The sequence below is a fragment of the Mercurialis annua genome, linkage group LG1-X (assembly GCF_937616625.2).
Source record: "Mercurialis annua linkage group LG1-X, ddMerAnnu1.2, whole genome shotgun sequence".
NCBI lineage: Eukaryota > Viridiplantae > Streptophyta > Magnoliopsida > Malpighiales > Euphorbiaceae > Mercurialis > Mercurialis annua.
This window is the reverse complement of record NC_065570.1, coordinates 10,057,973-10,078,341: the sequence shown is the minus strand read 5'-3', so window position 1 is coordinate 10,078,341 and position 20,369 is coordinate 10,057,973. Positions and strand designations below refer to the sequence as shown.

The 20,369-nt window shown below is 28.6% G+C and overlaps 1 protein-coding gene across 1 annotated transcript; it reads left to right on the top strand.

The window, feature by feature from the left end:
* The first annotated feature begins 15,472 nt into the window (after positions 1-15,472).
* On the top strand, positions 15,473-19,488 carry LOC126660171 (tropinone reductase 1-like). The gene is made up of 5 exons (XM_050353550.2): positions 15,473-15,693; positions 16,125-16,332; positions 16,913-17,129; positions 17,850-17,959; positions 19,300-19,488. Exons 1-5 carry the CDS (start codon positions 15,656-15,658, stop codon positions 19,486-19,488), a joined length of 762 nt encoding a protein of 253 aa, XP_050209507.1. The 5' UTR covers positions 15,473-15,655.
* Positions 19,489-20,369: the final 881 nt, after the last annotated feature.

Sequence of the window (20,369 nt, the reverse complement as noted above, 5' to 3'; positions counted from 1 at the left end):
TTTATAGTCATATAGAGTACTTTAACTCTTACTCGCTCTATCTACACATTTTTAGTGATAATATTAATAACTATCTATTACTGTTTGGGCAACAATTTAATTTAATGAGAGGCCGAGTTGTTTTGGTTAGCAACTAGCTTAATCATTTACTTGACAACAGAATAGTAATGCATTAAGACCTAAAAGTAGATGCAAGGATTTTAAGCTATTGGTCTGGGTTTCACTACTTTGATTCCTCTTTTTGGAAAGGTTTTCTGCTGATGCTTACTTGGGTCCGTTCTTCGCTGTTTTGTTTCTTCCATTGTCTATCTTATGGTAATTTTATCTTTCCTTCTTTTTTTTCTCTTAATATATATGCAGTTTTCATTAACTAAAACAAAAACTAATTCATATATCATGTAACTCTCTAATTTACTTCAAATAAAGTCTAATGACATAATAGGCTGGTGAAACATTGATCTTTGATTGCACATTTCCATTTTCTTTTTACAGATTTCTACATGTTGGATGCATAAAGCATTATTCTTGTTCGTGGTTCGGACTAACCAAATGTTTGTCTCATTTATAGATTTCATTCTATCTTTAATTGTACGTGTTAATTTTATAGTTAGATAAAGTTTCCACGCGATATACTTATTTTATTTTTATTTTATTGCAGGATATAATTACATATGACGAGATTTGTGCATCGATTTTGGCTCCATTGTTTAGTATATGTAATATTAAGGCAAAAATATTTTTTTTTTAGATTCTCTTTAGTGCTTTATTGTAATTATTCTAAATTATATTTACATGATATGTATTTGGATTATTGGATTATTGGATCAATTGATAAATGTATTTTTTTATGTTTGTGTATTTGTTATTAATTAATTTTGTTATTCCAAAATAACGTCTTTGTAGATTTAAAACAATATAATGTTTCAATAAAATTTTCTAGTAACATTTAGTAAATGTCATATTAGTATATTACAGTAACATGTCATAAATATTGTAAAATATTTATTCAATGATAAATTAGTAGTTATTGTAACATTTCGTAAATATTAGTACACATAGTATTATAATAATAATTAGTAAATGTCACAATAAATTTTTATAAATGTTACTAAAAAGGCTACAAACATTTGTATCAAATGTCATTTAAACACATAACGACACCGGCAAATGTAACATATTAGTGATATTTGTGAAAAATGTTGGTATAAACTTTAAATGACGTTTTTTTGACATTAAATAACATTTGTTCCATGTCACAATAGACCTATTTTCTTGTAGTAACATCTAACATAAATAAAATATTATGATGTTTTGTACAAAAATAATTATCAAAATACCTCAATAAACTATATAGATATAAAAATATCCATTTACTATTTCGGTATTGGCAAAACAAATTTTAAAGTTTCATTTTTTTGCGATATAAGTTTAAACGTTTAAAATATTACAAAATAAATCTTAATTTTTCTAATTTTTGCAATTTTGTTTTTGGATAAATGATAGTATTATTAAGCACAACCACAAAAAATAGAGGGCAAAAAAAAATCAACCGTTCTTTACAATATAATCAATACATCTAAACATATCATTTCCGAAATAAGAAAAATGAGGATGTAAATAAGTGTAAAACATAACCGCCCTACAAATAACCAAATAGACCAAAGACTTTGTAGTACATGTAACGCCATTAAAAACTCAGTTGTTCCTTGCTTTCCAAAGTTCCCAACACCCAAAGAACCAAATAAGCCGCCATAAGTCTTTGAAATAGGAGATCGGATCCGACATCCAAAAGCTGAAAAAAAATCATCGATAGAAGAAGGAGCAACCCAACTAATATCACAAAGCCTCAATATATAACTCCAAAAACTCCAAAAAAATTGACAATGTAGAACAATATGAATACTCGATTCAATTACGTCGCAACAAGAGCAGCCAATAAGATCAATATTCAGAAATCCTCTAGTCACAAGAGTTTGGTTTGAGAAAATCTTGTCTTGAATTAAAAGCCATACAAAGAATTGAATTTTAGGAGGCAAATTCCATCTCCAAATGCCTTTAATCAGAACACCATCATGTAATTGAAAATCTGCTGAGAACCTCTGTTGAAATAGCCGAGAAACTGATCGAGGACTAAAATCAGAATGACGATCCTGTCAAAATAAAGTATCTGACATGTTCAAGTTTATTACCGCTCCTGAAATAGCTGTCAGAAGTTGATCCCATTCCCTTTGTTCTCCGACACGGAGACGACGCTGGCAAGAGAAGGAAGTAGGCGAGTTGTTGAGGATATCAAAGACTGATGAGCTGTTGTTTCTATTTAGTTTAAACAGCCGGCTAAACTGATGACAGAGAGGAGCTGAAGATCTCGACTGCGACAGCCAGTAGTCAGTCCATAACCTAACTGAAGTTTGTAAATTCTTAATACAAGAACTGAGAATACCCCTCCAAAGGTGAGATAAATGCAAAACATTACAATTCTCTAAATCATGCCAAGAATTAATCGAGCAACTACTAAACCACATGATACCGAATAGAATTTCAATCGGTCATGAGTTTTCAAATCTACTTCAACAAAAAACTTTGATTTTTAATTCGGAAAGGAATTAAATTTAGCCCACCTTTATCGAATGGAAGACAAAATTTAGTCCAGAAAACTTTACTAATACTTCTAGCGTCAGGAGAATCGCACCAAATAAATCTCTTCATGTATCGATCAAGGACTGAAATAATAGATTGAGGAATAGAGAGAAATCCCATGTAATAAACAGGAAGACTACTCAAAACCGCTTTAATCAGAATTAATCTTCTTGCAAGAGACAGACGATTACCCTTCCAAAGAGATAACTGAGACCGAAAATTTTAAACTAAAGGCTGCCAAGATGAAGCTCGGATAGGTTTAAGCGAAAGCGGTAAACCCAGATAAGTAATCGAAAATTGGCTAATAGAACAATTTAAAATTGACGAAGCTCCAAGAATAGAGTCGTGATCAACATTTATACCCACAATAGAACTTTTTTGATAATTGGTTGACACGCCCGAGACCACCTCAAAACATCGAAGAAACCGAAGAAGATTCTTAATCATGTCCAAATTATTAGGCACAAAAATCAAAATGTCGTCTGCAAACTACAGGATAGAAATTGGATCTACAAAACCCTCCACATGAACCCCATCAAAAAGATTTTTCCGAATTGCTTTATCAAATCAGGCCTTAAGACCTTCGACCGCCAAAACAAAAAGAGTAGGCGAAAGAGGGTCTCCTTGTCTAACTCCTTTACCCATCGAATTTTTTTTAGTAGGGCTTCCATTCACTAGAGTCGATAACTGAGCAGGAGAAAAGAAGGAAGATATCCACTGAATCCAAGTGGAATCAAAATTCATATTCATTAACATCTTAAGAATAAAATCCCAAAAAATACTGTCAAACGCTTTTCTGAAGTCCAACTTAAGAAGAAAAATCTGCTCCTTACACCTCGAGGCTAAATGAATCACTTCAGAAGGAATCATATGACAATCATGAATATTTTGACTTTTGATAAATCCAAATTGATTTTCCGAAATAATCAGAGGAAGCAGAGGTGAGAGTCTGTTAGCTAACACCCTGGAAATCAATTTGAATACACTATTAATCAAGCTGATAGGACGAAAACCTGAAATATTAGTGGCCCCTTTCACTTTCGGTAAAAGAACAAGAAAAGCAGTGTTGATACCTGGAGGGAAGTATCCTGTACGACGGAAAGTGTAAAAAAGCTCCATGATATCAACTTTCAGCACATCCCAAGCTTTCTTGTAAAAAAAAATAATTAAAGTCGTCCGGACCCGAGCTTTATTATCTTCACTGCCCATGACTGTATGATAAATTTCCTCTTCAGAAAACTCAACTGAAAGAGAACCTGTTTGTAAATCCGAGAGTCTATGCAAAACCAAATCAACCAGAGAATAAGGAATAAGCAAATTCTTTTTATACATATTCTTGTATAAAAGATAGACCTGCTCCTTGACATCATTAGGAGAACTGTAGCTGACACTATTAACGGTACCGTGATCTAAGATATCAAATTATTTCTAGAGTGCACTGATGCAATAGAATGAAAGAATTTTGTGTTCCGGTCCCCATTTAAATTCCAATTCATCCTAGAATTTTGATGCCATAAAGATTCTAACTGCTTGCAAATAGAATAACTTTCAGAGTGAAGGGAAGAAAGAGAAGACATGTCCGACTCCGAAAGATCATGGAAATCTGAAATATCCTCGAGATGATGAATTGATTGCTGAAAAAAAATCTAATTTGTGATTAAGATCCCCAAAAACAGAAGAATTCCAAGCCTTAATCAAAATCCTCAACTTACGCAGCTTTGAAACAAGGCAACCAGATTGAAATTTCAAACAAATTTGAGCCCAAGAGTCCGAAACAAAGGATTCAAAATCCTTATGATCCAACCAAGAATTTATCGACTTGAAAGTCTTAGGCCCCCAATCAATTATCACCTAAGATCTGAACAAGAGCGGAGCGTGATCAGAAAAGCTCCTAGAAAGCGCCGACGGATAAGAATTTGACCAAAAGGTTGCCAGATTCGCAAAAATAAAACACATGTCCAACTTCGATTTAGAAGAAGTGTTTTGCCAAGTAAAAAATCGGCCCTGAAGAGGAGATTCGATCAAATCCGACCCAGAGATAAAATCAGAAAATTGATACATCAAAGTCGAAAACCTGTTACAATTAAGCCTTTCTGACGGAAGAAGAATTTCATTAAAATCCCCCAACAAAAGACATAAATAATTGGGATTAAGGAGTGAGCTGATAACACCCCAAAAATTAGCTCTCTCGATTGAGAAATTACTTGCATAAATAATAATAAATCTGACAGGAGAAGACTACCATAAAAGTCCAAACAAATCCATCTACTGCCAATAGAAATGTTTGAAGGGATAATCACATCCTTATTCCAAATACATAACAACCCTCCAGAAGCTCTCACAGAAGGAGAAAAACAATAATCAAAATCAAAATTTTGCCATAGTCTACGAATAGAAAAATATTCAAAAGACTCTTTCTTAGTTTCGATTAGACCCAATTGCAATATTATTTTTAAGAACCGTAGAACGAACAATGCGTTGTTTCCTAGAATAAGATAATCCACCACGACAATTCCAAGAAATACAATTAAATGTATGAGACATAAGGAAATATTAATCTGGAGGAGAATAGTTCAATCATGATTTATCCGTAGCATCCTTGAAAAAACTCTGAGATAACAATTTCAGAATTTCCTTTTTATTTCCAGCTGCAAAAAGGCCAAGTTGCAAGCCTATATTCCATGTATTTTTCAATTATGTAACTGAGTCCACAACATCCAAGTCAGCAGTAGAATGGGAAATAGATAAAATCTTGTTCCTATTCGCAATAAATTCTGGTTGAATAGAAGAAGTAGCCGACGATAACGAACCAGAAGGGGAATTAATGCTTCCATTCGGATTGATTGATTTAATTTTCCTTCTATGAGTAACAAAAGGAGAATCAAATTTAGGAAAAGTTGCCTTCGAATTTACCGAGTTAGTATCATCATCTGAAACCTGATCATCTGCAGCCTGCGAGTGATTATGTGGCAGCCATCTTATTGGCATATTAAATCCCAACATTTAAAAAATTTACAAATAAAATCCCAACGTTTAACATTTTGGCATGTAGTAGGGGTGTGCACGGATCCTGTATATCTCCAAAACCAAAAACGAAAACCGGACCGAAAATATTCAGGACCGAAAAATATGTGTTGACCATTGACTGTCCCCGAACCGAATCGTACCGAAAATTTTATTGCTACGGTTATAAATAATTATACTGAGAATCGAACCAAACCGTACCAAACCAAAATACCGAACTTATAGCCAAAGAACCAAAATTATATATATATATATATATATATATATTTATATATATATATATATATTTGTAATTTGATTAGTATATTCGTACTAACTTTGAATTACTAAACATTAAAATTGTTTTATAAAATTAAATAATATATATTAAAAATATTAGTCTATGTATATATAAATTATCAATTTACATAAAAACAAATTTTTTTTATATTTCAATGGAAATTATATGAATTTGTCAAATATTTAATAATTATTAAAAGTATTTTTAAAAAATTGATATGAACAATTTACATATTTATTATTTTCTATCATTAACCAAATTAAATAGTTTTAACAAAAAAGATATAGTGTTAGACTTGGAAATAGATAAAAGTACCCTTATCAAATAATCAAAAATTTAATATTAAATCGAACGATAATATACATACTTTTTATTTGATTGATGATTAGTTATTTGTGATAGTTAAAAAAAAGGATGAGTGGCTAATTAATTTTAAAAGTCAAAATAATAAATTATAATAGAGTAGATATCATATTTTAAATAAAACAATATCCGCGATTCTAGTTGTATCCGTACCGAAGCATTATAACTGAATTCCCATACCGAACTGTACCAAAAAATAAAATTCTCGAACCGAGCTGATTATTGGTACGGGTCCGGAGATCCAATTATTGATTTCTCCAATTTTTGCTTGGTTCTTGAGATTTTCCAATTTTCAGATTCTCCCGAACCGTGCTCATCCCTACTTTTTAGTCAAAGAATGAGGCTACAAATTGCAAAAAATGAAAATGTTAAAATTTGTTTTTTAAAGTTTTAAAAGTTAGACTTAAATTACTAAAAAAATGAAATGTTTTTGTTATTCTGTTTTTAATAAAATAACATATAAAAACATAGGCTAAGCATAATTAGGGGTCTCTCTCTCCTTTTTCCTCTCAAATAGAAAACCCAACCTGTCAAGAGTTTTTTCTTTTGCTTCGGATGCCATTTGTATTTTTTCTGTTGATGGTAGCTATTCTTTTTTTTATTTCTTTATTTGTATAAAATAAAATAAATAACCGATTCTTTTTTATCTTTTTTATTTTCTTGGTAAATTTATCTACGAGATACATCACATCAATAAATATTGAATCGAAATTCAGAGATAAATCAAGACCATTTTAAAACTGAAGGTGAAATTATTTAGATTTATATTAGCTTTTTTTGTTTTTGATACTTTTTTATGGTGATTATCTTTCTTTTTTGAAAGTTTTGTTATCCTTTATATATCGAAAGGTTTGTTGTCTTTTTTATATCGAAAGATTTGTTTGTTGCTTTTTAATGAAGTTTTGGTGAGTTTTCTGTTAAACAGCAAAGAATTGGATTTTTATTATTGTAGAGTAGTTATATAATTTTAATTCTAATTTTATTAGGCGATATGCAAACGATAATTAGCTTCTATTTTATGTCAGATTATTAAAAATATTTGTATCTTTTTTAAATTTTACACTTATAACTGCTTGATATAAATAAAAAAAATTATTATGATTGTCAAAGAAAAAAAGACATATAAAAACATATAAACCATTCTCCAATTTCATTTCTTTTCATTTCTACTTTCTAGTCATTTTCCTAATTATATATTTTTTTTAACCCTAACTTACAAAAACAATTTAGCGATGACTTTTGATTCAACACCATTTGACTGGTTTGGAATTATCAACCTAATCTAGCCACTAATTTTCAGAGATTGATCAATAGAAAATCTAGGAGGGAAATTTGGTTACATGTCAGTATCTCCTTAAGAAAATATTAACTAGAAATAATATGTATGAGAACATAGAAGACAAATTAGGTTGCTTAATTATGTACGTAATTTTGGTTGATATTGATTGATAATAAATAAAATGAAAGATGACATTAAAGAAAAGGCAAAACACATATTTCGAATTCCTATATTATTATATATTTTTAAATTGTTCATTTATATTTGATAAAATTAAGTTGCAATATTTTACTTTTTAAGAAATTAGGTCATTTCATCATGATAATAAAGTGTGTATTTCAAGCGTCGTTAGTGCGACTGGAAAAAATTTTTATTCTTTTTTTATATTAATATTTTTAATTTGGTCCATGTATTTTATTTTTATTGGAAAAAATTCTTTAATATTGTTTTTTTCCCCGATCTAACTTGAATCCATTAATTTTTTTGTGACGGATGAACTTATTGTCTATAATATTAAAAATGTAAGAATTCAATTTATATAAATGGTAGTGGATGGATCAAATTTAAAAATTATAATTATACAGGGACCATTATATATATTTTGCCCATGGAAATAGGAGAACTGTCATCCGAATTTCATGGCCTATTCTTGATGTCAAATTCTAGACAATATAGTTTATAGAAAGGAAAAAACTTAATCAATGTTAACTAACTTTACTACAAAGTACAAATATTATTCAGAAGTAAATAAAATTAATGATACTTTGATAAAATTATAATATTACATTAGGATTTTAGGAGAAACTTCAAAATTTGAATAAAGTCCTTTAATTTCTTTTGACATAAAAAATAGGCTAATTCCCTAAAAAACCTCACCTTCTAACCCTCTTTCGTTTGCACCCTCAGCTTTTAAAATTGTCAATTTTACTCAAATTACCACCTTTCAATATCAACTGCACCCTTGAAGTATTAAATTGACCTCTTTTCACTGTAAAAAGTTCAAATCAATATTTATATTTTAACATATATTTTAAATAGTCCTCAATGTTTAATTTTCAACAATGAAACCATCTCCTAAAAAACTTAACGGGTTAATTACATACAAAATCACGACCTTTACATGTAGTTTTATTTTAATCAAAATTTTAAAAAATTGGCATTTATATGCACGACCTTTCATTTTGTTTCAAAATCTATCAACAAAGTAAAATTCAGTGTATTTTTTATGACTAAAAATTCATAATCCTACATACTATAACCAAAAGATAATAAAAATTGGTGTCGATTTATAATTTGAATCTTTAATTAATGGTTTAGTGAAAAATTTAGTCAACAAAAATACATTAAAATGATGAATTTGAAAAAAAATTGAAAGGTGGTGCCTTTAAATGCCACCTTTTAAAAATCATGATTAAAGTGAAACTATATGCAAAAGTCGTAATTTTTTATATAATTAACCCAAAATTAATTAAACTAAGTTTTTTTAACAATTTTTTTTAAAAAAAAATAGAATTTTAGCCCAAATTTGGGTTGTCCAAACAGCCCAGATTTGGGATGAAGAACAGTCGGAGCTGTTCTTCTCAAGGAAGAACAGATCGGCTGTTCTTCTTTGAGATTCTTCTTCTCAAAGAAGAACAGCTCCGGTTGTTCTCAAAAAAGAATTAAGTTTGAAGTTAACTTAGAAATTTTTTTTTGTCAGTTCTCTAAACTCTTAAATCCTTTTAAATTTTTATTTCTGTTTTAAAAAATTTTAATGCTCCGATTCACAACTCAATACAGTATTTTAATTTTGTAGTTCAATCAAACTAAAAGATAGGTATTCCTACTATTTTGGAGACAATTTAGTTATTTTTTACATACTAAAAACTAAATTGAAGATAATTTAGCTACCTATTCTAATTAGAACTTTAATTACATTAATAATGATTAATTAAATAACTAATTAGTTAATGACTATAAAACCTTTATTTAATAATAAACTGAAAAGGTTTATTCAGTAAATTTGTCTGTTAGTGATTAATTAAATAACTAATTAGTTAATGATTATAAAATTTTTATTTAATAATAAACTGAAAAGGTTTATTCAGTAAATTTGTCTGTTCCCCTCCCTCCCCCCCCCCATCTGTGCTTTTATATATAGTATAGATATAGATATAGATATGTTTACTATTAATAGAGTGAGAAATTATGAAAAGATGGATAAATTTATTGTAAATATATGTAAATTTGTTGTAAATATATGTTAAAATGAGATATTTTAAAATAATCTTTTATTTTAGGTAAATTTCTCAAAAAGTTTTGATTTTGTAGAAGGCCTAAAAAGACGGACATTCTTTAGTTTTGGCTAATTTTTAATTTGAAGGGCCTTCAAGTTGATAGATTATTTTCCGGTTGGACTTTAATCCAAAAACTCAACCTTAATCAGACTGGATCAAACTGGGACGAAACCTGCACTGTCCTTACTTCTTGGTTTGGACTTTCTAATGAGCTTGCAAGTTTATTGGAGGAATTTATATTTCATCTTTTTATATTTTTATAAATTTGTGATATTGTGATATTGTTAATATAAAAGTACACTTTTTTATTTTTATTTTTAAAATAAACCTTCTTAAAAATCTACCAAAAACTACTAACATATACTTTTAAAAATAAAAGTTAAAGAAACATATTTTTATAAACACATAACCATTTGTAATAAATTCGATGCATTTATAAAGCACGCCCATGGTATAGGCCACTAAGGCCTACGCCTGGGGTCCCAAAGTTTGGACCGTCCAATATATAAGGATGAGTCCTTTAAAAATTATATAGTTAAATTTTAGTCTAATATCTTCAAAAAACCTCAATCTTTCACCCCTTTTTCAATTCTAACCTGACGTAGCAAATCAGTCAATTATATCCTATTTTGTATTTTTTTTTTCATTTTAATTGTACCCTGAAGCATAAAATTGAACTTTTTTTATTTGACAAAAGTTTAAAAAAATTCTTTAAATTGACCCTTTTTGCATTAGATTAACTAAATATATTAAATTGATCATTTTTAAAGAAATTTTTTGAATTTTTATTAAATAAAAAAAGGACAATTTTATGTTTTAGGGTACAATTGAAATGAAAAATGCAAATTAGGGTAAAATTGACAAATTTTCAATGTCAGGGTAGGATTGAAAAGGGGACGAAAGGTCGGGGGTTTTTAAGGCGTTAAACCTTAAATTTTTTAAATAGATTCTTATTAGACATTTTAATGATACTAGTTTCGTATTACGTGCTATGCATGTGGCTCGTAATGTGACTTGTCAATTTATATATTAATTATATTTCACTACTACTATAACAATATATTTTATCTATCATTGATATTATATTAGTTAGAGTTTTTGATAGAAATAAAGACAATACTTCAATTGATTAATTTTAGATTAATATATGTTTAATTAATTTAATAAATAGTTATTTGTAAGAGATTAAAAAAACAAATTTTATACAAACTACAGACCATTTTTTATAAATAAATTATTATGGCAGTAATAATAATAGTTCTTATTAAATAAAATGCTAAATTTATTAATAGTGTGATTTTGTAATTAATAAAAAAATTACATTTGAAAATAGAAATTTGCAAACCAGATTTGCATTGATGGTTTTATGTCATAAAAATATAATATTTTTAAGCTTTTCGTTTTGATGTGTTTATATTAGTTACTGATGGATAATGATTTCTATCATAAGTACTATGCAGCCGAGTCGCAGGAGATCCATCTTTGTACGATATCAGACTCCCGCCTAAAAAAGGTTTAACTAGACGAAACCGACGGTCGAATCTATGAGATCTGCCTCGACTAGAATATAACCTCAATCCGCAAGGATAATACCGAATCCCCCGAGTATTCGGACAAAGCGCGTCGACCTGGAGATTCGGCTAGATAACCAGATATGCAAAGATTTTCAAGGATCCTTCCTATTTGGATACAAACTCCTACTCAGGAAAATAAGTTCCAACTTAGAAAGACGAGACTATTTAGTAAGATATTCCCAAATAGAACTCTTGTCTGAATAAGGAATCATACTCCTAATCAGGGTCAAACCCTACTAAATAGGATTCACTTTCCTATTTCAAATCTGCAAGGTATACATTCAACTATTATATAAAGAGTTTTGAGGTATGTCTAAGCACACAATTGCATTCATATACTCAAAACGCTGCTTAAAGCTCAAGATTTACTTTAGAATCGGAGAGTTAATCGGACAACCACTATCTGGTTAGCTTCTATCCTGTTTTGCAGGTTAATTCACCGAATCAGAAGACATACTTCATCAATTGGCGCATCAGTGGAAAAAGCTTAAAAAAACTTGAAGGAGCTAGTCTGAACTCAAACAAATTCATTGAATAAGATGACTTCTGATGGATCAAACTTCAAAGATAAACAGCCGATGGATCCCAATCCCATCAACAGACACCTGAGGTCATAACCATTGCCGACAACGGTGTTCGCAGCTGCTGGAGGGAGTAACACTAGAGGAACATCTTTCTGCACCCTCAGGGGAAGCAACCCAATTGTGTTCCCTGATTTTAGAACCAACAATGAGCAAACACCATGCATGATAGCACCAGAAATATACAACGAGATCCTGAGATGGGACTAGGAGTGTAGTCTCCACGATATGAGAATCTCTGTTCCCACGGGACCCTGATTTATATACATGTATATTATTAATTATATAAGACTAATTTAATTTATATTAGTAAAATTTTAATCATAAGAATATAATATTCTACCTATATAAATATATAATGATAAAAATATAAATATGTACGTTTGTTTAGTGCTTAGTTGTACTTTTTTAAATTTTAAAATTAAAACTTTTTTTGTATTTTAAATATAAAATAATTAAATTTTATGACTACAAATACGGTTTTTCTTTTCCAACTATTTAGGACAATTTTCTTAATAATATTAACTTAAACACTTTAAACGTTTAACTGATACGCATATTTTATATAGGGTTTTTCCAGGTATTTGATATAGTTTTATTGCATATTTTGAGGATATTGTGCTTGGACATGTGTTTATTTTGTAGGTTTATGCGTATGGAGTGAAGCGAAGCAATTTAGAGCAAATTGGAGAAAAGCTGAAAAAGTGCCTAATTCCTCAAAAGTGTCTAGTTCCTAGGAACCAGGCACTATTGAGGAACTGGCCTGGATTACTTCTGCGAATCCTTTGTGGCCAATTCCTCAAAAGTGCCGAGTTCCTAAGAACCAGGCACTATTGAGGAACTGGCTCGGATTTACCTACGAACCTTAAACGTGAAAATCCTTTTTCTACGCGGATTTGGATCCGATTTCAACTACAACTCTTTCAACACATCAAGGACTTCTCCACTATATAAAGACATCTCAAGATCATACATTCTATCTAGTTTTTCATTATTTTCTATTCTAGAAATAATTTGTCTTAAATTATTTCGTTTTAGTCCTTAGTTTATTTTTAAGACTTAAATCTTCGAAGTTTTGATTCGAAAACTTGTGTTCCGAATAATTCCAGGTTTTTAATTCAAGTATTTTCTTTCATATTATTTAATTATGTTCATTACTTTTGAGTTATTGATTTCTTCAACTATGTCTAGCTAAATTTATTAAATCTAGGATATTGTGAGTATTATGGGTTTAATTCTATCTTTCATTATTCTTACAATTCTTGTTATTGAGTTTAATGCTTATAATTGGGTAGCTAACAATTATATGATGCTAAATTGGTTTTTGAGTAAACGTCATTAAAGCAAATTAATTGGAAGAGACAACAAGAACGTAATTACTATAAAAAAAAAACAAGAACGTAATTACAAAACATGAGTCCGTCCACTATTTTTGCGTTGCATGGCATGTGTCGATAACTATTTTTAATGCTTTGTTTATAATTGTCGGGTTATTTTCTATTATCCTCTAAGCCGTGACAGTAAGGACGATTCGGGTTAATCGGGTTATAAACAATAGGTTAGCATCGTCTACGAAATAGGGGGTTAACGAAGTTAGATCTATCCCCATTGCAAAGAATAATTAAAGTTAGAATTGATAGAGATTAGAATAAAGATTTGAAGGATTGCCCATATGAAAACAATATATTTCCTTATTTTATTTTCAGTTTTAGTTTAATTAATTAAAAATCAAATCAATCAAATTCGTTAGTTCAAATAATAATTAGTTAACTACTTTGATACTAAATTTAATTCCTCGTGGATTCGACTTTTACTTATCATTATATTACTTAATTTATCGACATCGTACACTTGCGATTTTGTGTATCATTAACCTAATTTCGAAAAAAAAAGTGTCAAATTTGAAAGTTAAACGGGGTGGAGATCCCCATGGAAATGGAGATGAATTTATCTCCATTAATGTAATTGGGAGCTTCCCCGCCTCATTGTCATCCGTATTCCTGGTAAGTGGTTCTCTATGTTTAAATTTCATGGCCGATTCAATGGCCTTCAATCTTCCATATTCTCATTTTCCAACTCTGTCACCGTAACATTTCCACTTAGAGACATCACATTCGGCAGTGGTACAGTACACTACTAAATAATTGCGCCGGCCACAGAACAAAAGGACGGTTTTGCCAACTGTGCAATGCTCAAGACAATCAAAAAAGGACGATTAGGCCGGCGTTTGAACATTGACCGATCGGGTCATAAGATGCTTGTTTTCTCAACTGAGTCGCGGTAATGGTACAAGCGTTTTGCAGTAAACTGTTAAGTTGTGGGTTCAAATTTTTCCATAAACGTCCTCTTTTTTTTTCAATTATTAAAAAAAAAACTCCCAAAAAATCAAAAATTAGGCAAATTATATAACAATAAATAACTATATAGAAATGTTACTGAAAATAATTTTTGATAATCTAATTTTTGATAATAACATTCAAAAAGCGAATAGAAAAAATGAAAAATCAAATTAAGAAAATAAAATAAAATTCGAAAACTTAAATTAGTCCTATGTTTAAAGAAATATTTATACAATTTTCACAAGAATAAGTTTATACTCTAAAAAATATTTTTATTTATTACTTGGATAAAATTGTTAAAACTTATAAAATTGATGAATTATATTGTCCCAAAATATTTATTAAAAATATTTATGATAATTTTGTCATTATTAATAATAAATGATTATGAACTTAACTTCAATCCCTTACTAAAGTTTATAATTTCATCAATATTTCAAAGATATTTAATTTTTTTCTCATATGTGATTATAAATTATTGACTTACAATATGAACTCTGGCGTAATAGATTAACATTCTAATTTAATAGACGTTACATCAATTGTTTGAGTTAATGTATTGATTGAAAATTAGGCATACCAACGAGCTACAGCTCAAATGGTATAAGCGCTGGCAGCAAACTGTTAGGTCGTGGGTTCGATTCCTCCCACAAGCGCTCCCCTCCCCAATTATCAAAAAAAAAAAAAAGCATTAATCAAATATATGAACATATTACACTTTTAATAAAGACAAGGCAAAATTGATTTATTTATACACAATTTATTATTCTTGTCAAATACATCAAGATTTTTAAATTTAATTAGTTTGGTCTATTATCTTTTCAGTTTTTATCAAATATATCAATGACTTGTTTTGAGCTGATATGGCACAATATTGTTCGTTTTCAAGTACAAAATTTATTTTACGTGGCGTTTCCAACTTTGCGCCATGTCAGCTCCAAATGAATTATGAAAATATTTAATAATATTTAAAAGATAATGAATCAAACTGACAAACTTGATATATCATAATATATAAGGTAAAAATGTAAAAATTATGGGCGGATAAATTTATTTTGCCTAAAAACAATTTGTATCTATATTTGTTTTCTCACCTAGTATTGATAAGGCAGGCTACAATTGGCATTGAAAAATGTAAAAAAAAAAAGATGAATTTGGAGGCACATGCAACTGATTTTAAGAGGATGAGTTTGTGTGCGATTGCTCGTTTTTAATAGCTAGAGCTTGCTTCTTCATCTCGCACCAAACATGACTACATAAACACAGATTTGTCGCAGGAATCAAAGATGGTCTCTCGAGGGCATGACGGCACTCGTCACCGGTGGAACCAGAGGCATCGGGTTACTTCATCTTCTTCCCTTTCTATTGCTTTTCTTTTCTGTTCATCACTTCCACTACAATTAGGGTTCCAACTTTATTTCAGGCATTATACAATACACACGTCTAATACTATTTATATCTAATTTGCAATTTTTTATTTACTTTAAGATTATCAAAATGAATACCAACTTTTAAAAAATATGAAAAAGTAAAAAAACGAGCATTTTTTCATCGGCTACGTAAATAATTTTTCGACTGATATTCATTTAATGACGTCTCACTATCGATAAAATGATGTTTTAGCTACTAAAATATAAGATATTTAAAAGTCAGATAACCAATTATGTAACCATGTTTTTGAACTCTATCTATTGCTTTTTCCCTTTGTACTATGTTTGAATGATATTATATAATTACTTGAAAATTGATTTAGTAAGATTGTTGTAATTAGATATGCCATTGTAGAAGAACTAGCAGGATTTGGAGCAAGAGTGCATATATGTTCCCGTAACGAGACGAAGATTAATAAAAGGATTAAAGAATGGGAGAGCAAAGGGTTTAAAATTAGCGGCTCCGCTTGTGACCTCAGTTCTAGAGCACAAAGAGAGAAGCTCATGGACCATGTTTCCTCCATTTTTGATGGAAAGCTCAATATACTTGTAATTAAACTACTTTATCCTTCAATTATATATTTTTCAAATATTATATTTCGACCCAGATATTTTCGGAATATCCTTGATAAATAGGAAAAATTATTTTAAATCCCAAGACGGATTATTGATTCTGTGGGTTACAGTAGTTTTCTATTATTGCAATTTGGTTATTGAATCTCAAATTATAACAAATTGGTTAACGTACTATGTTTTTGGCATTCTGATTAGTTTCTAATGAAATCCGGCCAATTTATGTCTATGTGGCAGTCAGATTCATTATGAAATTTCATATTTGATATAATGGAAAAGCTGACATGATAAAGGGGTGTATGGTCGATGTGGAGGCGAAAGGAAATTTAAGCAAAAATAGGCTGTTAAGTAGGAATAAATTGATCAAATTTCATTAGAAATCTGTCGGAATTACTAAAAGCATAATACGGTAATCAATTTGTTACTTTTAAAGTTCACTAATTCATATGCATAATTGGAAAAGTACGATAACTTTCAGAATCAATTATATGTCCGAGGCATTAGAAAATCAAGAATAACAACATTTAAAATTGAATTTTAATTTTTGTTGCATTAGGTGAACAATGCAGGAATAATCACAATGAAAGAATGTGTAAGCTATAATGAGGAAGATTACTCAAGTATAATGAGCACCAACCTTGAGGCTCCTTATCATCCGAGTCAATTAGCACATCCACTATTTAAAGCATCAGGAAATGGAAGTATAGTTTTCATATCGTCTGTGGCTGGCATAGTTGCGTTACCTATGCTATCTCTTTATTCGGCAACTAAAGGTAAAATGTGAATTACAAATCAAAATATATATACTATATGATTCAGAACTCACAAATAGTTTAATTAGAGACAAAATGATTTTACATATTCATAACTATGATCAATTGAAAATAATATCTTTTAAAAAATAAATTTCGCAATCTTCGCCAATTTTTCAATTCTGAAAATTATATGCAAGCAATAAATTGCAAGATAAAGCATTTAATTGATAAAAATAAAATACATTTAAAATTTTAGTATATTTTTAACATAAATTTGCTAATAAAAAAAAGGAAAAAATGACAATCTTTTAAGAAATTATACATCTAATTTTATTAAAGAAAACAATTATTTTGTAAGATTTTATTAAAAAAATTCTTTAAAAATGGATTGATTTATCATGAAAATAATATAAAATCTTAAATTTTATTTTAATTTTACTAATTAGATTTTTCATCTTTTTTTATTTTCTTTTTGTACATTTTTATTAAAATAATTTTATTTTGTATCAAATTTTACTTTTTTCGACTAATTTATTATAAAATTAACATAATGGAATGATTGTATATCAATATATTTTTTTATTTATTTTTTAAATATAATTGTGAGGTTTCATAAAATTAATGAATCACATTGTCAAAAATATTTTTATTAGTTTAATCATAATTACAGATAAATAAAATTATTTTGCTTTAAATGTGTCTTTTATGTCTCACAAAAGAAAAATTGTACAATTTCAGGAGCTATCAACCAATTGACCAAAAACTTGGCTTGTGAATGGGCAAAAGACCACATTCGGACTAATACTGTTGCGCCGGGCGGAACAAGAACCTCCATCACAACAACGCTAGTAATATTCGAACCCTTCACTTTTACCATGTTTATCAACATTGTCCGCTAACACAATATGCTATTTCTCTACATAGCAAAAATAAAAATAAGTACTGAATATCCAATTATAAAAAAATACCAAATAAATAAATTGCATAAAGTACAAACAAACTTTTCAAATAATTTAGAGAAATTGTTTTTGCTATTTGAGTTCTCAATATTTTGAATAGCATAAATACATTTTCACGCTTGAAAAAATATCACATAAATAATTTAAAAAAAAATGAGGGGCTAAGTGGCAAAAAATAAAAATAAAAATAAAAGGCGTAAGTGATCTTTTAAAAACACTTAGGAGCCGTTTGATTCGCCACAAAAAGGAGGAAATGGAAATGGGTATGAGAATGATTCTCATTGTTTGTGTTTGTTTTGTTAAATTGTACTAGGAAATGAGAATGTGATTATCCCCTCAATCGGAATCACTCATTCCCCCCTTACCTCATGTGAATGGATTTTTGGAAATGGGAATCAAACTTTTACAAAATATTTTAATAATAAATAATAAATATATAATTATTAAAAAAACTATTTTTAAATATTTATTTTAAAAAATATACTTAAAATAATAATAAAAAAATTTAAATAATTTTTTAATTTTGTTTAAAAAATTTATTATTTTTTTAAAAAATAATTTTTTAATTTTTTTAAAAATAATTTTTTAATTTTTTCGAAAATAATTTTTTAAATTTTTTCGAAAATATTTTTTTAAATATGTTTTTAAATTTTGTTAAAATAATTTTTTTAATTTTTTTTTTAAAATAATTTTATTTTTTTATATAAAAAAATATTTAAAAAAATAAAAAAAAAGTATTTTTAATAAATAATAAATAATTATTTTCAAAAAAAAAATAATAATTTTTGTATTAAACTTTATCCATTCCTATTCCTAAACTAATTATGAACCAAACAAAAAATAAAAACAATCATTCCCATTCTCATTCCGGTTTCCATTCTGATTCTCATTCCTAAAATTGAACCAAAGGGCCCCTTAAAAGGTTTGTTGCAACGTTTAAATGTGAGCGTCCCAAGTGACAAAAAAAACTAAAAGAATTTATTTTCTTCAAAAAAAAAACTAAACGAATTTATATTTTTTTTATGAAAAAATTCAAGATTATTGTTTGCCTCTAACGTAAATAAAATTTAATTTAATTTATCTCTCCAATTTGCAGTTAATTAGGCTATAATGGTAAGAATTGTAGTCGTACTCTTAATTGAATTTGTAACCATCGAGGGAAGATTGTATTAAAGAATGTTCAAACTAGTTGAATTCAGAATTGTTTTTCTAAAATAACTGTTGCTCAGGAACCGGGTGTTACAAAGAAATACGATGGACATCTAGCTCAAATTCCGATCGGCCGATTGGCAGATCCTGACGAGGTTTCGCCGATAGTGACATTCCTTTGCCTTCCTGTAGCTTCATATATCACTGGCCAAGTTATTTATGTAGATGGAGGATTTACAATCAGCGGCTCAATTTTTCCATCTTTCTAACGGCCTTTTTGATTCAGCTGTTTCTTATAACTGGTGGCTGTTAATTATTACTGATAGCTGTTAGCTGTTAGCTGATAGAATATAAGTGTTTGGTGAGATTTAATTAGTTGAAGCTGTTTATATACAAAATGACCGTAAATGGCATAATTTTTATTTTTATTTATTAAATTATAAATATATTATATCATATATTATTTAATGAAAATATTAATAATTATATTTTTATAAAAACAATATTTAGTTTGAATTTAATTAGATATTTTATTTGATAAATTTATAATAAATTTTTCAAAAAAATTAGTAAATTATAGTTGTTTTAATATAAATAAAATAATTCTATATAATTTATAAATAATTAGAGTATCTAAAAATAATTTAAATAATTTTATATATTAAAAATACGATATATTCTAATAGGGGTAATTTTGTCAAAATAATTAAAAATATTAAAACAGCCATCAGCTGTTGGCAAAAAACTCCAAAATGGAGCTTTTCAAACAGCAGCTGTTGGAGGTTCAAAAAGCTCCGAAAACCTTTAGAAAAAATCTCACCAGACACTTTAGTAGAGCTTTTTGAAAAGTAAAAGCTAAAAACTCTTCCAAAAAATTGAACCAAACACCCCCTAAATTCAATGTTGTTGAAAGCTTTGCTTGCTTTTGATCTCTTCCCTTTTACAATAACAAAACAAAGAAAAACACTCAAAAAACAAACAAAGGCTATGAATCTCGACCTATTGCAACTTTCTTACATTTTTGTATGTTTGTGGCTTGTAATAAAAACATTATTGATATGGACGTCATAATATACGTTATCATGTCACTTTTCGGGTGTCTACATAAGTATTATTTTTTATTAAAAAATTGATAGATGTTTTGGTTTGC